We start from the raw sequence: 19,804 nt of genomic DNA on the forward strand, positions 1-19,804 counted from the left end.
CTCCTGTGTGCAGGGTAGGTAGCAAGGGTGTTGGATAATTATCAGAGAGATCACAAGAGTGAATAAGGAGAGACCATTTCCCACTGCTGAGGAGTAGGTGGCACCAGTCAGAGTAAAGACAAATTTAAGATGATTGGTTTAAAGAAAAATCTGAGGGGAGTTTTAAAAATGACCTCTGTATTCTCCTCAGATTTTGTTTTAATTGAGTGAGTTATGGAAATCTGGGATATGTTGTTTGTAACGGTGGTGGAAGCAGATTCAACAGCAACTTTCAAAAGAAAGTTGGAGAACTGTTTGAAATCTGCCATTCTTACCTGCTCTGACCTTACATATGACTTCAGACCCACAGCAATGGTGTTTACTCTTTACTGCCCTCTGGGTAATTGGGAATGGGCAACAAATGCTAGCCCAGCCAGTGACATCCATATCCCATGAATGAACAAATAAAAAAATGCTGGTTACATTCATCACCACTGACTGAATGAGCAGAGGTGCTTGAGATTAGAATATTTAGGAGTCTGATAACCCAAAGTTAACCACATGGGTGTGAATCACATGTTGGCCAGAGTAGGTTAGAATGGCAGATTTCTTTCCTCAAAGGACATTAATGAACGAGATAGGTGTTTTTGAGAATCAACAGTGGTAAAATGGCCATCATTAGGATAGTTTTTCTTTATTCCAGCTTTTAAATATTGAATTCAAATTTCACTGTCTGCCATGGGGGATTCCAGAACATATTCCCAGGACATCAGCCTGAAGCTCTGGATTACTAGTCCAGTGACATTACCATTACACCATTGCCTTAAGTACCACAGGATATAGTGGCATATATTTGGCAGATACTCGGAGGATTTCTCAAGGTCAAATTTTTTCTCCCTTTTTAAATTCATTAATAACAAAGTGTTGAATCTCAATTCATAATAAAACAAAAGTTGAAATTTAGTCTTCATTATTTTACTCCGACAAAGTTTAAGTCTGCATGCAAATGTCAACTGTCAATTACAAACAAAAACAGAAATTGCTGGAAAAAATCAGCAGGTCTGGCAGCGTCTGTGGAGAAAAATCAGAGTTAACATTTCAGGTCGAGTGACTCTTCCTCAGAGCATTGCTTTTCCAGCAATTTCTGTTTTTGTTTGTGATTTACAGCACCCACAGTTCTTTCAGTTTCAATTGTCAATTAACCATGCCTTGCACTGTCCTCTTGTGTCCTTTAATTACTTGCGCTCTCCTGATCACACACTTTTCTCTTTTTGGCCTTTCTTCCTTGCCTCTGTATTTATTTAGAACCAGTTACGTCTCTAACTTCTTCCAGTTCTAACGGAGGCTTATCAACTGGAAACATCCACACTCCTTTCTCTCTGCACAGATTCTGCACGAAGTACTGAGTGCTTCCAGCATTTTGTTTTTATATCAGATTTCTGGCAGTCGCTGCTGTAGTTTGCTTTTGTTTGTGCTTTTAGTTTGATGGCAGTTTTCTAACTAAATAGCCAAATGGAGAAATTTGCACTGACAGCTAAGCTTTAACAACTTCAGAAAAGCATCTCAAAAATGCTATGGTAGCCAAAGTAAAGAATTACATCTAATGTCAATGTAGGAGTCATAGACGCATTTATTCTAGATAAGCAGTGTCATGGGATTTAACCTTTTCTCAATTATCTTATTGCTTCAGCCCCACCTTTCCCAATATCTGATATACTATTCAGTAAGGCACACATCAGCTCCCCTTCCATCTGGTGGGGGTTCAGAACGTGGCCAGGACGCATCGTTTTCTTAAACTGATTCTTCAATTCCTCGAAGCCCTTGTCTCCAGACAGTATGGTGAAAGGGATATGCTTTGGCAATTGCTCATCCATACGGCCAGCCTGTAAAATTAGGGGGTGAGGGTGACACATGGACAGAGAGGAAGGGAAGGTCACAAAAGGAAGGAGGAGTTGGAGGAGAGAGAGAACATAAAATAAAACATTAACTGTCTCTCATTTGTTAGAAGTTCAAGTTGTCTATTCCTCAATGGCATCATTTAACTATCACAATACTAAAGAGGACCCAGGAAAGATACCAGAGAATTCAAATATCTAAGTCTTTGAAGGTATAGAAGAGATTGAGGAAGTTTAAAAATCTAGACTATACTCAGCTTCATAAATATGACATAGAATACAAAACAAAGGAACTAAGCTAAACATTTACAAATCAGTGGCTAGGAGTCTGCTGCTGTATTGAGACTAATTCTGGGCACAAATTAAGAAGAATGCAAAGGCCTTTACAGAGGGCACAGATTTACTGAAATGGTGTAAGGAATAATGCACTCTTGTTATATGGAGACTGGAGAAGCTGGGGTTTATTCACTTTACTACAGAAAAGACTAAGTGGTATTTAGAGGGACTTTGATAGTCAATGAAGTGAAAGTGGCAGAAGGTAAGCTCAGACACAATGAATCAAATAGCTTTCTTTACTGTTATATGATTCTATGATTTTTTTTCCCCTTTCTCCCTACTGGTTACTAATATTGACGGAACCATACAGAACACTGGTTACATGAGATTTACAAAGGGTTCAGCAAATAAATTGTTGATCAACTTTCTGAAATTATTATCCAAATTAGGTCTTTTTTTATGTCTGCCATTGCTCGCAATGGACCTCGTGTAGCAGGTCAAGGGTCAAGCCTCTCCTGGATTGAGATGCAGATAACAAGCTTGAAGATAGTCTCCATTGTGTTCATGTAATTTGTTTGCCATATTCAGTAAAATCAAAACTACACGTTCAAAGTTTTTTAAGGGAACAGTAAATCACACTAAATATTACCCAGATACATTCTGTCTCTCACCACTAGGCTAATTCCACTTTGGTGAGGTGTGAACAACTGACAGCTTGAGGACCGATGTTGCTTTTTCCTACGCTACAACAATGAATATGTTTCCAAAATACTTCACTGACTATAAACCACTTTGGTATATCCATGGTCACAAAAACCATTACCTAAATGCAAGGCTTCCTTTAAGACAACAAAGCTTTCTAAAAATAGGAAAATTACTTAATGGACTACCTCAAATGTTAGTGCATTTGTTATGAACAGGCAGCTGCCAGTACAAATGTGGCTGGCATATATAATGGGAACAGGTTTTTTGATGATTACACAAGGCAATGCCAAAAATTCATGGCACCTGTTTCAAAGATTATGGCACAATGATAGATGAGGTAGGCCATTTGGCCAATTTAATTCATGCATTCATAAAGTGAGCTCCACTTCCCTTCCTTCCCCCATTGTTCAGTTAGTTCAGGTGGCTAAAGTGTGATGCGGAATAATGCCAGTTGTGCTAGTTCAATTCAATAATAGTTCATGAAGGCTTTAGGAGGGGTTTCCTTCCAGTTACATATCACCAATTGTCTATTTTATAATGGAGAGAGATGTCCATGGCCCTTTGGGGACTATGGCTAACTGCCCTTTGGTTTCTTAAACAATTGGAAGGATTTAACCTCCAGGTCTCTATTGGACCCCTTGCATGGACATATGGGACAAAGACAGATATATGGAGTTAGGCTACAAAGCAAATAAGATCACAATGAACGGTGGAACAGGTTCAAAGGGTTAAATGGCCCACTCCTGCAACTTGGTCAAAATATTTAGCCTTCAAATCACAACTAAAACAGATTAGTGACTCATTATTACATTTTGTTTACTGGGGCCTTGCTGCACTTAAATTGGTCACTGCATTTCCTATATTACATTTCAAGAGAACGTCCTTGGTTGTAATGCACGTTGGGATGTCCCGAGAGTGTAAAAGCTGCTACTGAAATACAAGTTCCTGACTTTAATTGCCATCATTCTGCCCACAACCATAGTTATGCCCAAACTCATTCTGGGATTTCTAAGCTGCCTCTTGTATTCCAGTACCCCATAAAATTTGTCCTCCCTTACAGCTCTTTGCAACTTGGCATTTTCATTTCAGAACCCAATTCATCATGGCCCGAACTAAAAAGAAAACAAGACTTGGCTTTCTCTCACCTCTCAACATGAACAATTATCTCTATCTATGGATTTGCATAAAAGGACAAGTTTTTTTAAAAAAAAGCAAAGAACACAAACATGCATGCAGATGGCAAAATCAGCAGCATCCTTCCTAGTGCTGCATCGCGGATGAAGGAAGAAACATCCAGTGTTGACGAGAAAATTGTAGACAGGACAGTTTTCTGGTGGTTTCCAATTAGTCTTTCCACCTATGTAAAAATGAATTAGAAAGAGAATTTGAATAGTAAGAAAAGGTGAGCACTTTTTAAGAAAAACACATAGTTCACTGCTAAGGAAAGGATGTTCAGACATGCCACTCACATAATATAACAATCTCAATGAAAGCATACAGCTGCTTTTGCACACCTAGGAAACTCTCACTCAGTAACTAAATGGATATTACTTACTCACAACATCGCATGAAAATTTAATATCAATCAAATTAAAATTTTCTCCCTGTTCCCATCCTAAACCTCATCGATCTTATGGTAAAGTAATAACTTAAGTTTACTTTAAGGGTATAACATTAGTAGAGATGACAGCAAATAAGAACTTGTGCCTTCTAAAATGTTAACAAGAGTTGATTAGTTTTCAGATGGTTGCAAGTGGGCAAAGATTTCCCAAAAGGATTAATATTGCCACTTCATAGGGATACAGAGATACCATGCGGGGGTGATGTGCAGACTAGCATAGAAGAACACCAAGTCAGCCTTAAAGGCAGTGCGAGTATAGCCAAATTAATGCTCACGGGAGCATGGCAAGGAGTCTTTATTTTGAATTGGTATAAGTAGTCTTGTGAACAAGGTATTGATTAACACATGGGGATACAACATGATTCCATCATAGAGACATTGCTGAGGAAAGGACAGACAGACAGGATGGAGTATAGATTGTTTAGGCAAGACACGGTGTACTGTAAAAGAGGTGGGGTCACAATATTGATCAAGGAGTCAATTACTGCAATAAGAAGGAATGATATCTTGGTTCCCAAAATGAGGCTGCCTGGGCAGAACTTTAAAATAAAGAGGGGGCACTTCGCAAAAGGTGTAGTATAGACCCGTAAACAATCAGGGAGAAACAGAAAATAGATGCATAGGCAAATCTTAGATAAGTGTAAAAAATAGGGTAATCATAGTAGGAGATTTCAACTTCCCCAATATTACCTAGGATAGACAAAGTTTGAAAGGTTTAGAGGGAGCAGAATTCTTAAAATGCATCCAGGAGAGCTTTTTAAGCCAGCATGTTTAAAGTCCTACAAGAAAAGAAGGGACACTGAACCTAATTTTAGGGAACAAAGCCAGGCAAGTGGTGGATGTGGCATTTTGGTGGTAGTGAACGTAATTCAATAAGATTTAAGTTACTTATGTACAAGAACAAAGACAGACCAGAAATAAAGACCCTGAACTGGGGAAAGGCTTATTTTAATACAAGTCAACATCTGGTCCAAGTGGACTTGGAGCAGCTATTTGCAGGAAAATCCACATCAAAGTCATGGGAATCATTCAAAAGGGTAGTTTTGAATGTGCAGGGTCAACATAGTTCCATAAAGGAGAAGGTGGGATCAGCAAGTCCAGAGAAGCTTGAATGACAAGTGTACAGCATTGGATAATCAAGAAAAGCAAGTATATGGCAAATACCAAGGGCTCAAACTATACATTTCTGGAGGAATATAGAAAATGCAGGAGTCTCTTAAAAAATAAATTAGGAGTGCGATGAGGAGATTGATAGGTAACATTAATGAAAATCCAAAGGTGTTTTATTAGTATTTTAGAGGCAAGAGAATAACCAGGAAAAGAGTAAGGCCCATTAGAACCCCCATTGGCAACGTGTGTGTGGAGCCAGAAGACATTGTTACAGTTTTAAGTAAGTACTTTGAATCTGTATTCACTAAAGAGAATGAAGCTGTAGGTATCCAAATCAGGGAAGAGGGGAGACTATAATATACTTAAATTAGCAATGAGACGAAGTTGTTTGTGGTTTTAGCAGGCATGACAGTGTGTAAGTACCCTGGCCCAGGTAGGAGCCAAGGGTGGAGATTCAAGTTAATGAACAGAAGGCATAGAGAGGATGCAAGGAATTTTTTTTCACCCAAGTGATGGTGGTATCTGGAACCTACTGCCTAAAAAGGATAGTAGAGACAGGATTCTGAGACATTTAAAAGTATTTAGATGAGCACCTAAAACACCACAGAAGAAAGATGACAGGTCAAGTGTGAAAAACAGAATTAAAATAGATGGATGCTTGATGGCTGTTGCAGACACAATGGACCAAAGGTCCTTTTTCCATCTTGCAAAAATTCTAAGACTTTGCTGAGCAAAAGGTGAAATGTTTTTGTAGTTTAAAAAAAGGGAGCAATATTAGTCTGCTTAGTAGTAGGTTTAGTGCTATGGAACAAGAGACATTTTCACATTCATGAGTTTAATGCTAGCCTTGGCTCAGTAGACAACACTGTTGCTTCCTAGACACAAGGTGTAGGTTCAACTTCCACACAAGGATCAGAGTATGACAATATAGACTGATACTCCAATAAAAGACTAAGGGTGTGCCACACTGTCAGAGATGGAATCAATAACCCAGTACAATTGTAGCAACAATTGCATTCCAATCCCTTTGCAATAAAGACCAACAAACTGTCTCCTAATTGCTTACTGTGCTTACATGCTAACTTACGAACCCAAGTGTCTCTGAACATCAACATTGAGAAGTTTCACACTTTAAAATATCAGTTTTTCCATGTTTACAACCAAAGGGTAAAACCTCATACTTCCCAACATTATACTCGACCTTTCACCTTGTTGTCCATTCATGTAAACTGTCAATATCTCCAAGTCTCTTCACAGCTTGCATTCCCACCTAGCTTTGTATCATCAGCAAACCTACACATATTACTCTGTCTCTTTGTCTAAGCCATTAATATAAATTGTAAATAGCTGAAACACCAGCAGTGATCCACATGGCACTCCACCACTCACAGTATATTAACTTGAAAATGCCCTGTTTATCCATATCCTGTAACCAATGCTCTATCCATGCTCATATCACACCCCCAAACTTCATCAGCCCTTGTCTTCCATACTAACCATTTGTTTGCCTCAAGTAATAAATTATGAAAATTCAAATATAATTCAACACATCTATTGCTGCCCCTTTATCTGCCCTACTAGTTACATGCTCAAAAATCCCTCAATAAATTTGTCAAACAAGATTTCCATTTGGTCAAACTATATCAACTTGCTCTAATCATACTATGCTTTCCAAGTACATTAAGACATCCTTAACGATGAATTCCAGCAATTTCCCAATGATAGATGTCAAGTTCCCCATTTTCTATCTCCAACCTTCCCTAACTAATAGGGTCTCCAATTCTCCCAAAATGGTTGGGAGTCTCCTGAAATCAGCACTGATCTCCTGCTGCCTATTGAAATCAACCCAGGAGATCTTAAAATGTTAATTTAAGGGATTATATTACTATGCACCATAACTTGTTCACAGATGCTCAGCATTCATTGTAAACAGTGAGCTAACCATTGTATACAGTATGATACATTGGTATTGATATAGATAACACGTGTATACTACACTCTAACGTTGTTGCCTGTTCTTTCACGTCAAGATAGTTAAAGGCTAAAATTGTTGTAAAGAAAGTATACATGAGTATGCCATATATAGTAAAAATGCATAACGGATTGGTGACTGTTGTATCTCTGGGTGTGAGAAGGCTCAGAGGGTTAATCACCTGCTCCTGGCCTGTGAGGCTAAACACAGTCTAAGCAGGTAGGCAAACTTCTGCGGGAAGCAAGCAGTGCGCCACAGTCACCAGAAGGCAGCTTGCTCCACTCAGACTTGGGCTCTGTTTGCTGCAACACTGCAACCAGGAGCAGGGAACGTTACAATGCTGAGTCTGTTACTAACATAGCCATCAGGAGAGTGCAGGCCAGGGCCATCATTGGCCAGGGAATGAAAAGGCAAGACAGCCATGTGTCAGAGCATGCGCAAGGGGATGAAGATTCAGCAGCAGCTGCTTTGAAAGAGCCACTGCCAAACTGCAGTTCCAACGGGTACCTGAATGCAGCCATATTTGAATAGGCCAATCCTAACCAAGGACAGTGACACAAAGTACTTTTGTTTATTTACATGCAAAGAAACCTATTTCCTCCCACTAGAATCTGGGGCTTTGGACTTTGCCTCTTGCCTTGATGGATTCACCCACACTGCCAGGATTCAGTGACTGCCTTCTCTGCCAACACCTCCCAAAACCTGGTCAATGCGAAGTTGGTAACCCAACTGAATAACAGTGTTACTTTCAATTTCTAATCTACTGGGACTGCTGCGGGATCTCTGAAATCTTGCAAAGTCAAAACCAGCATCCATGTCGCACCTCATTTCTCCAGCTGCTACATGGCCCTTGAAGTCTGTGTGCAGGAGCGGCGGCTGCTGGAGAATGCAAAAGTGAACTTGTCAGCAGGGCAATCAACATGCGTGCACCCTTGGAGCAAATGCACAGCCATGCAGTTTCAAGGGAATGTTAGCCAGCATACCCACGATCTCTGCATCAATTGCATTTGGAAGTCCAGGATATACACTATCAGGACCTGGGGAATTATCAGATTTTTGTTCTCCAACACGTTCACTCGGGTGCTATCAATCACCTTAGTTTCCTCATTCTGAAGCCTGGTAGCATGTTGTAACTTTTTCAAGACAGTTTTCCCCTTCAAAAGCAACCCTCCCTTACCCCAAAAAAGTCAATATTTTGAACTAACCTTGAAATCCCCAGAAAAAAGTGCCTTGATTAAGATGTCCTGGTAAGTGGTTGAAAAAGCCTGTCCAGTTATCCAAATCGATGAAAACAAGATGTGTCATTGTGCGTAGTAGGTCCAAGTCAGGCAACTCTATGTCTTCTTCTTGATTTATGGCTTTCTTTTCTATTAGTTAGAGAAGGGGAAAAAAAAAGACAGAAGACTTTATTGTTGCAAAGAAATTGTTGCAAACTTGCAACTTCAGTAGGTCATATGGATAAAGTATGAATACACTACATATCAAGAAGCACTTAGTTAAATTCAACAGGCCTTGCTGGAACAATATTAGGCTGTTAACAACCCTATTATTGATGCATAAATTTTGTATTTTTATCTTCTCTTATCTGTCCATTTTCTCTCTCTCAGAATTCAACTTTCTGTTCCTCTTTTTATTCCTCTTTCTAGAATTGATTTCAACTCTTCACCTTCATTCACATTTCTCAGTCCTAAAATCTCATTGGTTTAGGACACAGACCGATGGTCGCATCTTTTCCTAAAGTCCATGATCAGCCTCCCTGCATCATTCACACTTCCAGCAATCACAGAACGTTGAGTTAGTGAGAGTGGACAGTTGAACAGTGTAAAAGATCATGACTCCAGCAAAAACTGGAGTTTTTACCAGCTTTTACCAAGTGCATGCAGAATGGGTTGTTTAAAAAAGATACTAAGGAATTTTTAATCCAATCCACTCACTCAGTGAAGTGAAAAAGTAGGTGACTGTCAAAGAGACATCTGACTCAACTATATACAGAAATGCAAAAGATAGGAGCAGGAGTACGCCATTCTGCCTTTTGAGCCTGCTCTCCCATTCAATATGATCATGGCTGATCATTAAACTCAGAACTCAGTTCCTGCTTTCTCCCCAAACCCTTTGCTCACATTAGGGCTAAGAACTACATTTAACTCCTCCTCAAAAAGAACCCAGGTCACTCCAGCCTCATTTTTTTGAATGGAGAGGTTAATGGTGGTTATAGTAAAATTACTCGGTTTAAGGTATTGCACTGTCAGATAAAATTAAATTATCCTGAACTTTATGGAAGCATTTTCCACACTGAACAATGTTCAGACTGAACAATGAACAGAAGTCAGCCAAATGTACCATCCTCTTTCCACAGGCTACTTTGAAGAAACATTTTGATGTGGGTACACCTGCTGTGGATGCATTTTCAAGGCAGGTGGATAAACGAATTTAAAGAAGAGGGGTGGGAGGAGGTCAATGACCAGATATGCCAAATGGCATTCTGTACATTCTATGTAACCACCATTAAGGAGGTGACAGTAAACTGTATTCCATCACTAGGACAGTCAAGTTCGGAATCTCAGCTCACGGTCAAATAGGATGTCAAGTTTGGAAAAAGTTTGGTTCCAACGGTGACAGGGGTAAGGGGGTGAAGACAGAATATAACAGCTATGATCATACAGTTTCACAGCATGGACAAAGGCCCTTCAACCCACTGTGTCTGCACTGATCATCAAGCACCTACCTATTTCAATCCCATTTCCAGCACTTGGCCTGTAGCCTTTTATTCCATGGTTTTTCAAGTGATAATCTAAATATTTCTTCAATGTTGTGATGGTTCTCACCTTTACTGCCCTTACCGTGAAACATGAATGAGCCAGTTTAGTTAACCTGTGTAACAACAACAGGGGCCTATAAACTACCCTACTTCTTAAACCTTGTTAGACTAAAAGATAACAAGGTGTAGAGCTGGATGAACACAGCAGGCCAAGCAGCATCAGAGGAGCAGGAAGGCTGACGTTTCGGGCCTAGAACCTTCTTCAGAAAATTTTCTGAAGAAGGTTACAGGCCCGAAACGTCTGCCTTCATCCGCCTCAGATCCAGCTTGGCCTACAGTGTTCATCCAGCTCTACACCTTGTTATCTCAGATTCTCCAGCATCTGCAGTTCCTATTATCTCTAGACTAAAAGATATACAACTGATACAGTCTGAATTAGTCTGGAGCATTCAAAATACGTTGGGTGCATTTAACTTGCAACAGTTTGAAACCTAGACCAAACAAAAGATATGGCTGCCACAGTGATCAGACAAAAAGACTCATTACTAATGGATCTGCCAGCACGTGTGCAGAGATAAACAAATTTAATACTTCAGGTCAGTAACCTTACATCAATTCTAATGAAACATAAACTCTTTTTTTCTCTGTTCACAGATAATATCTGACCTAAGTATTTCCAACATCTACAAGTGTTTTGTATTTGAATGTGGTCAGTATCAAGCCTATTTGGAGTAAATGTGTTCAGTACTGGGGCCATCACGGAAATGTATATAAGTAAGACTACCTTGGTCTGGGAAGGGATATAACACAGATTAAGTAGAATACTACTAGAGTTATAAAGGATTAAACTGAGAGGTTACGTTACTTAGAAAACTAATAAATAGCTCAGTTGGCTGGACAGCTAGCTTGCGAAGCTGAGTAACAGCACAGATTCGGATGATGTTACCATGAAGAATTCTCCTTCTCAACCACTTCCCTTACCTGAGGCATGGTGACCCTCAGGTTAAACCACCAGTTGTCCCCTCTCTAATGTAGAGAGCAGTCCTACGGTCGAGTCAGACTATGGCAACTTTACTTTAACCTTTATAATAGCAAATTGATTCAGCTATTCAATATGATTAAAGGATCTGGTACGTTATATATAGAGAAGCCATTTCCTTTGGTGGAAGGGCTCAGAATTAAGGGAGACAATCCTAAAATTACAGACAAGTCATTTGGGGTGATGTCAGGAAGTTTTCTCCATAAAAAGATCGTGGAAATCTGGAGCTTGCTTTTCAAATGGATGAGGCTGGGGACGGGTCATGGTAGATCGACAGATTGTTTTTCGCCCCCAGTGCAAGAGTTTACATGTGTTACAGAAACAAAGTGCGTGAATTAACTTTATATATAGGCTTGAGCAGCTGAATGGCCTCCTCCTGATCCTGTAGCTAGAAAAAGACATTGAGTTGTCAACCAGAAGAGGTAGACCCTGAACTGAAATGATAGCATGAATCACAGAAGGTAGGTCTGCAGGTACAACAAGTAATTAGGAAGGCAAATGGAATTTTGTCCTTCATTGCTAAAGGGATTGAGATTAAAAGCAGAGAGGTTATGTTGCAGCTGTACAAGGTGCTGGTGAGGCCACACCTGGAGTACTGTGTGCAGTTTTGGTCTCCTTACATGAGAAAGGATGTACTGGCACTGGAGGGAGTGCAAAGGAGGTTCACTAGGTTGATTCCGGAGTTGAGGGGTTTGGCTTATGAGGAGAGACTGAGTAGATTGGGATTATATTCATTGGAATTCAGAAGATTGAGGGGGGATCTTATAGAAACATATAAAATTATGAAGGGAATAGATAAGATAGAAATACAGAGGATATTTCCACTGGCAGGTGAAGCTAGGACAAGAGGGCATAGCCTCAAGATTAGAGGGAGCAGATTTAGGACTGAATTGAGAAGGAACTTCTTCACCCAGAGGGTTGTTAATCTACGGAATTCCTTGCCCCGTGAAGTAGTTGACGCTACTTCAATAAATGTTTTTAAAGATAAGGTAGATTTTTTTTGAAAAATAAAGGAATTAAGGGATACGGTGAGAACGCGGGTAAGTGGACCTGAGTCCACGAAAAGATCAGCCATGATCTTATTGAATGGCGGAGCAGGCTCAAAGGGCTGGACGGCCTACTCCTGCTCCTAGTTCTTATGTTCTTAAGTCAGTCTCAGTTCTACAGTGAAATCACCATGAGTGAAATTCGGATTACCTAAAACCCCAGATATGAATTTGCCAGCCATTCCTGGTGGTAAAATATGAGATCCCATAAAAAGGTGCTCATAATGAGCCCATTTCTGATGAAGGGTCGAGGCCCGAAACGTCAGCCTTTTTGCTCCTATGATGCTGCTTGGCCTGCTGTGTTCATCCAGCTCTGCACCTTGTTGTCTCGGATTCTCCAGCATCTGCAGTTCCTACTATCTCTCATAATGAACCAGATTTTTAGACTGGTGACTCCAGACTAGCCAAACTCATGCACACCTGTCACGCAGCTATTCCCTGTAATTTTCTTTCCCCCATGCACAGGCTTCCAAGGTCCATGTGCAGTGGCAACTTCTGGAACCGGAAGTCAATGCCGCCATCAGGATGCCATGCACGGAACCCTGGAGCAGCTGTACCTGCACAGCCATGCAGCTTAAAGGGAACATTCCTGTCAATCAAGTGGAGCAGAGATAGGCTACACTTGAGCTTACAGGCAAGCAGACCTGCAGCAATGGTGATAGAATGGTCTTCTCACATCCTGAACAAGTACACCTCACCCTCATCATCTGCTGATTTGCTACTGATGGATCTGCACACTCACAAGGTCAGCCCCAGATGCCATTTCTTTCTCCCCCACATTAACTCATCCATTTTGAGCACGTGGTCCTTTGCAGTGTCTGCGTTTTTGTTATCCATGGAGGGCTCATGCCCCTCTCCCTTGTGGGTGACGAAGATGAGGTATGTATACCAGGATTTCAACCAAATTTTATCCCATTTTCTCCCAATACAAATGGCATTGAATAGGCTGCAGAGATGTTCCAGGATTTTGTACTGCAGCACAGAACTACATGAAACATGTTCAGCTGCACTGATGACATGGCAGACTCATCTGAAGATGGCGTGCTGAGCAAAAAGCAAATTACTGAGCTTTTCCCACAGCTAAATCCTAACAATCTGAAACACCTTTTACTGTGCAAGGTCAGGTCATTGCAAGGTATGTACAAATCAAAATATAAATTCATTTTAACATAATTCACTCTGTCTCTTCTTTTTTTCAGGTTTCTTTGACATCAAGTTCATTTGCAGGCACAGAGCGTTATAAAGTGGGTTCGCTGGCTATATTGAAACCCCATTTAACACCAATTTGTAGTTGGGCCTCCTCCAATTTGGCTTAGCGTGATTTCACTGTATTTTCTATTTTATTGGCAGTGTTATTCCACCTTTGCAATTACCACATGTTATCTACCAGCCCTTACAGTGAGTCTCAAGGTGCACAGTGGAAAATCTCAGCCTGTATTTCTTCAAAAACTTATAAACCACTGTCAAATCTCCATAAATGCATGTCCCATCTCCCCTACTTACTGTCACAAATAACTCGCAAGGCAAAAAATGTGACACTGTAAAACTACAGACTGAAAAATTAGAAGCTATAAAGCAGCCTTCAATGCACTAAACTCTTACCAATAAGAGACGCAACACGTCACAAAGCTGCTACATTTGGAACTTAAAATTGTGATCAATGACATTTCTCCTTACAATTTGCTTTCTTTCAGACCCCAGACTGCTGTGAGGTGATGTACTCTGGTTAATTTGAGAAAGTAATAGATTTTGAGAAAGAAATGACTTTTGTAGAAAGGAGAACACTTTACCCAGCATGTACTGTGGCAGAAAAATCCCTCTCTCTAGCATCAAATGCTCACCCATTTGTCCTGGAGATAGAACAGTTGGTCTCAATATGGATGCTAGATTACTTTGTTCTATAATGGTGCTATCAGTGCCTTTAGAGATTTTAATGCAATTACCGAGACTATACAAATACATGTTGTTGTGAAAATAATGACGCCCGCAAAGAAGAAAAGACAAATGATCTCAGTATGTCCAAAGTGTATATAATTAACAGATTTTACTATAAATAGAGTGCAAGAGCCAGCAAGCCAGAGTGAGCCATTTTTAAAATCTTTTGGTCAGCTGCAATACGGGCTATAGTATTAGCAGTTAATAATTTTATGATAAACATGCCCTCCCTCAGTTCAATCCATAGCCCACTACCTTTTTGCTTTGGTCTCTTGACACAACCAGTGACCTCCCTGCCTTCCTGAGGAAGGGCTGCCACTGACCTGCTTGCTGGCATGGATTGGGCAAGTGTAATACGAAGGCTACCTGGGGTTGTTGGAAGGACCTCATGACTGGACGAAGGCTCTGTATTTTCATCCTGTGGTGCTCCCTTGGCGTTGCTGCATAACGTGGTCACATTGGGGAGAGTGGCTTCACCATCAACTGGCGAGGAAACAGCCGCCTGCTGCTCCTGAGAAGAGCAGTGCTTACTGTGGTAATGCATTTGGGCACCTTCACAGTCATTGAAAGCCTTGCTGCAAATGCACTTGACTGTAATGGACCTGGTGTCTGCCTCACTCATCCCGTGGCATTCCACCAGATGATTTTGGAGGTCTTCCTCAGATTGGGTTGTTGCTGAACATGAGCAGCGAAACCAGAGCTTCCCTTGTTCAAACAGGTGCTTCAAGCACTTGCGGCTGTCCTCCTTCCTTAACTTTTTGGATTTATAGTGCAGCCGACACCCACAGGACATCAGTGAATATTCGTCTGGAGCTTCTTCCTCCATCTCTTTTGTGGTCACAGCATCGCCATGCTCCACAAAGACGTAATCAGTGCTGTGGAAAATTTTGTAATGCTCAAGAAATTCACCTTCGGAGTCAAACTCGATGTCATCACACAATCCACAGAAGTACTTGACATTTAGCTCACTGTTGTGCTGATCACGACTGTGACGGTACAAGGTTTCCACTCTGTGGAAGTGTTTCTTGCACAAGCCACAGCTGTATTTGTGAAACTGGTGGTTTGCCAGGCAGCGACAATGTTGGGCGACACTATCCTCTGAATCAAACATCTCTTCGCACAACCGACACTGCCAGGAGCCACTGGCCACAACAGCTTCTGGCTCGGGGCTACCTGGATCCAGCTGCAGCCAGTCACCATCCTTGCCTGTCGAATCCGCTGAGTTCCATGCTGATTTGGACGAAGAAGGCTCAAAAGAAACCAACTCCTCTTTATCCACCTGCTTTTCGTAATAGTAAGCATGGCCACTGTGGCACTCCACAATGTGAGCCATCAGATCCTCTTTCCTTAGGATCTCTGTATGGCAGCGTTCACACCAGAAACGGTAGTTGGTCAAATGGGCACCCCCATGACTACGGCTCATGTGCAAGCCGATAATTCCAGCGTCAAGCACCAATTTGCTGCACACCAAGCACTTGTGGAGGATGCCATTGGCTACCATGACGTGTTTCTCCACCGCTTCTTCATTGTCAAACCGTTGGTGGCATTCACAGTACCACATCCTAGCTCCAAAGTGGCTATCACCCTCTACCTTTTCCTCCTTGACTTGCACGCTGTTGCTTTCTCTCCTGGTCCTCTTGCTGGAGTTGGGCGTGCCAGCCTCACTGGAACATGTCTCAGCCAGAGGTCTTTTGAACGGAGAGTTCTTCTTGGCCTTGGACTGATCCAAAAGCATACGGAGATCAGAGGGAGTCTTGCTTTTCTCATTGAAGTGACAAAACTCCAAGATGGCCTTCTCCATTGTGCGAATCCACCGGATGTTGTGCATGGTTTGCTGAGTGTGCTGATTGATCTGATTGTCATCCACAAACAACTTTCGACAGTCCAGACAGCAGCCCCTCACTTTAAATATTGCAGCAACTTGGCTAATATCCTTTGTGGACACAGCAACAGGGCCAGCCCTTCTGCATCGCGTTCTACAAAAAAAGGAAGAAAACCACATAGTTAAAGGTTTGAAACAATTTACACAGAAATAGTGAGGAGACCAATCAGGCCCCCAAATCTACTCTTTTCAATTACATCTTAGTTGATGTGGACTGCAATTCCATTTAACCATGTTTTCTCTGCATCCTTTGATGCCCTTACCTCTTCATACCTTTCACTCCTACTATCCCCACCATCTATGGTCAGATAGGGAGATTTCCATTGCCCTTCATTTGAAAAAGTGGTTGCTCATCTCCTTCCTAAATTATCCGCCATTAACTTTATATTCCCTTCAATCCTGATACCACCCACAAAAGCATGTTTTCTTTTAATTATTTGCCCTACCACATCCTTTTTTAACTCCAAAAACCTCAATCAGATCACCCTTCAATCTTCTACACTTGAATATTTTTGTCTTTATTTCATGATATCACTGGCTAGGCCAGCACTTATTTCCCATTCTGAGCTGTCCTTGAAGTGACCGACTTTCCTAAGCCATTTCAGAGGGTAGTTAAAAGTCAGAGTAAAAATGCCCAATTTCCTTCCCTGAAGGACATTAGAGAACCAAATGAACTTTTACAACAATTAACGATAATTACCAAGGTTACAATTAGTGAAACTAGCTTTGCTTCCAGATTTATTAATTGAATTTAACTTGCGCCAACTGCCCAACAAGATTTGAACCAAGGCCTTAGGAATATTCACCTGGGTTCTGAATATGCGTCTAGAAACATAACCACTACACCACCAACTCCTCCTGAGTGACAAGGCATTTGCGGAAGGGAGCAAGGATGGTAAAATCAATTAAATTGGGAGTTTGAGAGCCAGTGAAGATTGTTGCTGACAGATACTAGCAGGAAACAGGGATCCCTGCAAAAAAGGATTGGGGTGATGATTTTTACAACTTGCAAAGAGCTTCCTGAGAATGGGAAATTTCAAGACTAGGGGCACATTTTTAAGGTGAGAGGAGAGAGATTTAAAAAAGACATGAGGGACAATTTTTTGTTTTACACAGAGCTTGTTCACATGTGGAATGAACTTCCTTGAAGACTTCATAGAATTCTGGAATCAGGCCATTCAGCACAACAAGTCCACACCTATCCTCCAAACAGCATCCCACCCAGACCCATCCCCCGACCCTATCCCTATAACCCTACATTTCCCATGGCTAACCGACACACCCCTGAATACAATGGGTAATTTAGCATGGCCAATCCCCCTAACTTGCTCATCTTTGGATGGTGGGGGGAAACTGGAGCACCCGGCAGAAATCCATGCAGTCACAGGGAGAACATGCAAACTCTGTACAGACAGTCCTACAAGGGTGGGAACGAACCCGGGTGTCTGGCGCTGTGAGGCTGCAGTGCTAACTACTGAGCCACCGTCCTGCCCACCTAAGGAAGTGGTGGATGTAGGCACAATTACAACATTTAAAAGACATTTGGGCAAGTACATGAATGGGAAAGGTTTGAAGGGCCAGGAGTAGTCAGGTAGGAGTAGTTTAGTTTGGGATTACATTCAGCATGGACTGGTTGAACTGAAGGGTCTGTTTGTGAGCTTTATGACTCTATAACTCAATTGACAAGATGGTAAAGATAGCATTGAAGAAAGGAAGTGAAGATGAAGACTTGAAAAAAGATTTTATCTGCGGTAGAATGACAACTGAGGTTAAAGTGGGTTTTATTGTGCAGCCAAAATCTAGAGCCTTGCGGTTGCTAGGACCTTGGTCAACCTATAATCCAGCTAAACACAGGGCCAATCAGCACACTGAGATTGTAAAACACAATAAGTCAAGCATCAGAAACCGGCTGCCTTCACTCCTCTATTCAGCCCTTCACGCCAACTCTATCATTCAGTTAGATCATGGCTGACTGCTTTTTACCTCCGGCTATCTGCTTTGCTTTGTAACCATTAATATCCTTGCCTAAATGTACAACTCAAATTGCAACAAACAAAAATCTTCAAAAACATATGTCCTCAAACTTAGTTCAATTGCAATTAAATCTGCTTGCTGCAACAACATAAAACCAAAGAACAGACGAAGCTATTAGAACTGTTATATCTGTATTGATCTCACAGAGCAACTCAGTTAGCTCCACTGTTCCTTTACTTTCCACTTAGTCCTGCAAATTTTATACATGCTGACAATTACACAAGTCTCTTTTAAAAGTACCAATTCTATAAGCCTCCACCAGAATCTTAGATAGTGCTTTCCAGATACTAATCTCATTCTGTGTGGAAAAATATATCTTCAGACTGCCATTACCTTTTTACTAGTCAGCTAAACAAATATCACTGGTTTCTCAATCTTTTCCCCAGCATGGGAACAGTTTCTCTCTATCTACTCTGTCCAGACACTTTATAATTTTGAATACCTGTCATGTCTCCTCTCAACCTTCTCTTCTAAGGACAACAACCAGAGATTATCTATCAATGAAGTCCCTCATGTCTGGAACCTTTCTCATAAATCTTTTCTGCACCCTCTCTAATACCTTCACACCAAGCATAGTTGTGTCCAAACAACAATTTTATGACGGTTTATCACAATGTCCTTGCTTCTGTACTCTCTGCCATTAATTTATAAAGCTAAAGATCTCAAGCCTTTCTATCCATTAAAAAAATGTCCATAGGATGCGAATGTCATTGGCTGAACCAGCTTTTATTGCCCATCTCTATGCCCTTGAGAATATAGTGGTGATCTGTCTTCTTAACTGCTACAGTCCATCTGCTGCAGGTATCCCCACAATGCTCTTAGGGAGGAAGTTCCAAGATTGTCATCCATCAAGACTGAAGGGACGATTATATATTTCCAAGTCAGGATGATGAGCAGCTTGGAGAGGAACTTGCAGGTGATAGTGCTCCCATCTCTATCTGCTGCCCTTGTCCTTCTAGAGGGCAGCAGTTGTGAGTTGAGAGACTGAAAATCCTCTTACGAATGGACCAAATAATTCATGGCTCTCAGATGCTCACAAGACTGATTTCTAAATCGCATGCCATAGCTCCCGCATGCTCTCACTAAGTGTCAGTTAAGTTTCAAAGAAATTAACCCCTTATCAAAATCCCTATAAATTGACAGCTTTAGTAAAATTATACTCCTTTCACAAAGTTCATGATAAAACTTTTGGTTGCAGCCCCTATCTTCCAATTTTGAACTGTACCTCAACTGGAAAAGACAAGAATGCTCAATATCACTCAGCTACTGAAGTGAGGAACTGTACATAAAGTAAATCTTAGTTTAACAATGTTGATCATGCATTTCAGCTAAGGGATCTCACATCAGGTCTCAACAGCCACAGGTTAGCAAGGGGAAAAATTAGCTTCTCTTCACACTGCTGATGGTTGCTTTGGCGGAAGTGCATGTCTAGGTACAAAGTGAAGACCAGCAATGGCCAAGCCATGACTGTTCCCAGTCTATAAAACAATGCCACAGGGGGAGACTCCTATGCCTTCAGTAAATAAGGGATTGACAATGTAACAAAACCAAG

The 19,804-nt window shown here is 41.2% G+C and overlaps 1 protein-coding gene across 4 annotated transcripts in view; it reads right to left on the bottom strand.

Moving 5' to 3' along the window:
• The window catches only part of znf451 (zinc finger protein 451), a 65,266-nt gene that overhangs the window by 2,960 nt on the left and 42,502 nt on the right, over positions 1-19,804 (bottom strand). For 3 of the 4 annotated variants that reach the window (XM_048596958.1, XM_048596957.1, XM_048596956.1), the window contains exons 10-13: positions 14,703-16,312; positions 8,764-8,925; positions 4,082-4,212; positions 1,676-1,862 (exon numbers count right to left, since the gene is read on the bottom strand). In XM_048596958.1, coding sequence (XP_048452915.1) covers positions 1,676-1,862; positions 4,082-4,212; positions 8,764-8,925; positions 14,703-16,312 — 2,090 coding nt within the window. Of the gene's footprint in view, positions 1-1,642; positions 1,863-4,081; positions 4,213-8,763; positions 8,926-14,702; positions 16,313-19,804 lie in introns of all 4 variants that reach the window. The other variant, XM_048596959.1, reaches the window with a different exon arrangement.

This window comes from Rhincodon typus, chromosome 5, assembly GCF_021869965.1.
Source record: "Rhincodon typus isolate 14 chromosome 5, sRhiTyp1.1, whole genome shotgun sequence".
Lineage (NCBI taxonomy): Eukaryota > Metazoa > Chordata > Chondrichthyes > Orectolobiformes > Rhincodontidae > Rhincodon > Rhincodon typus.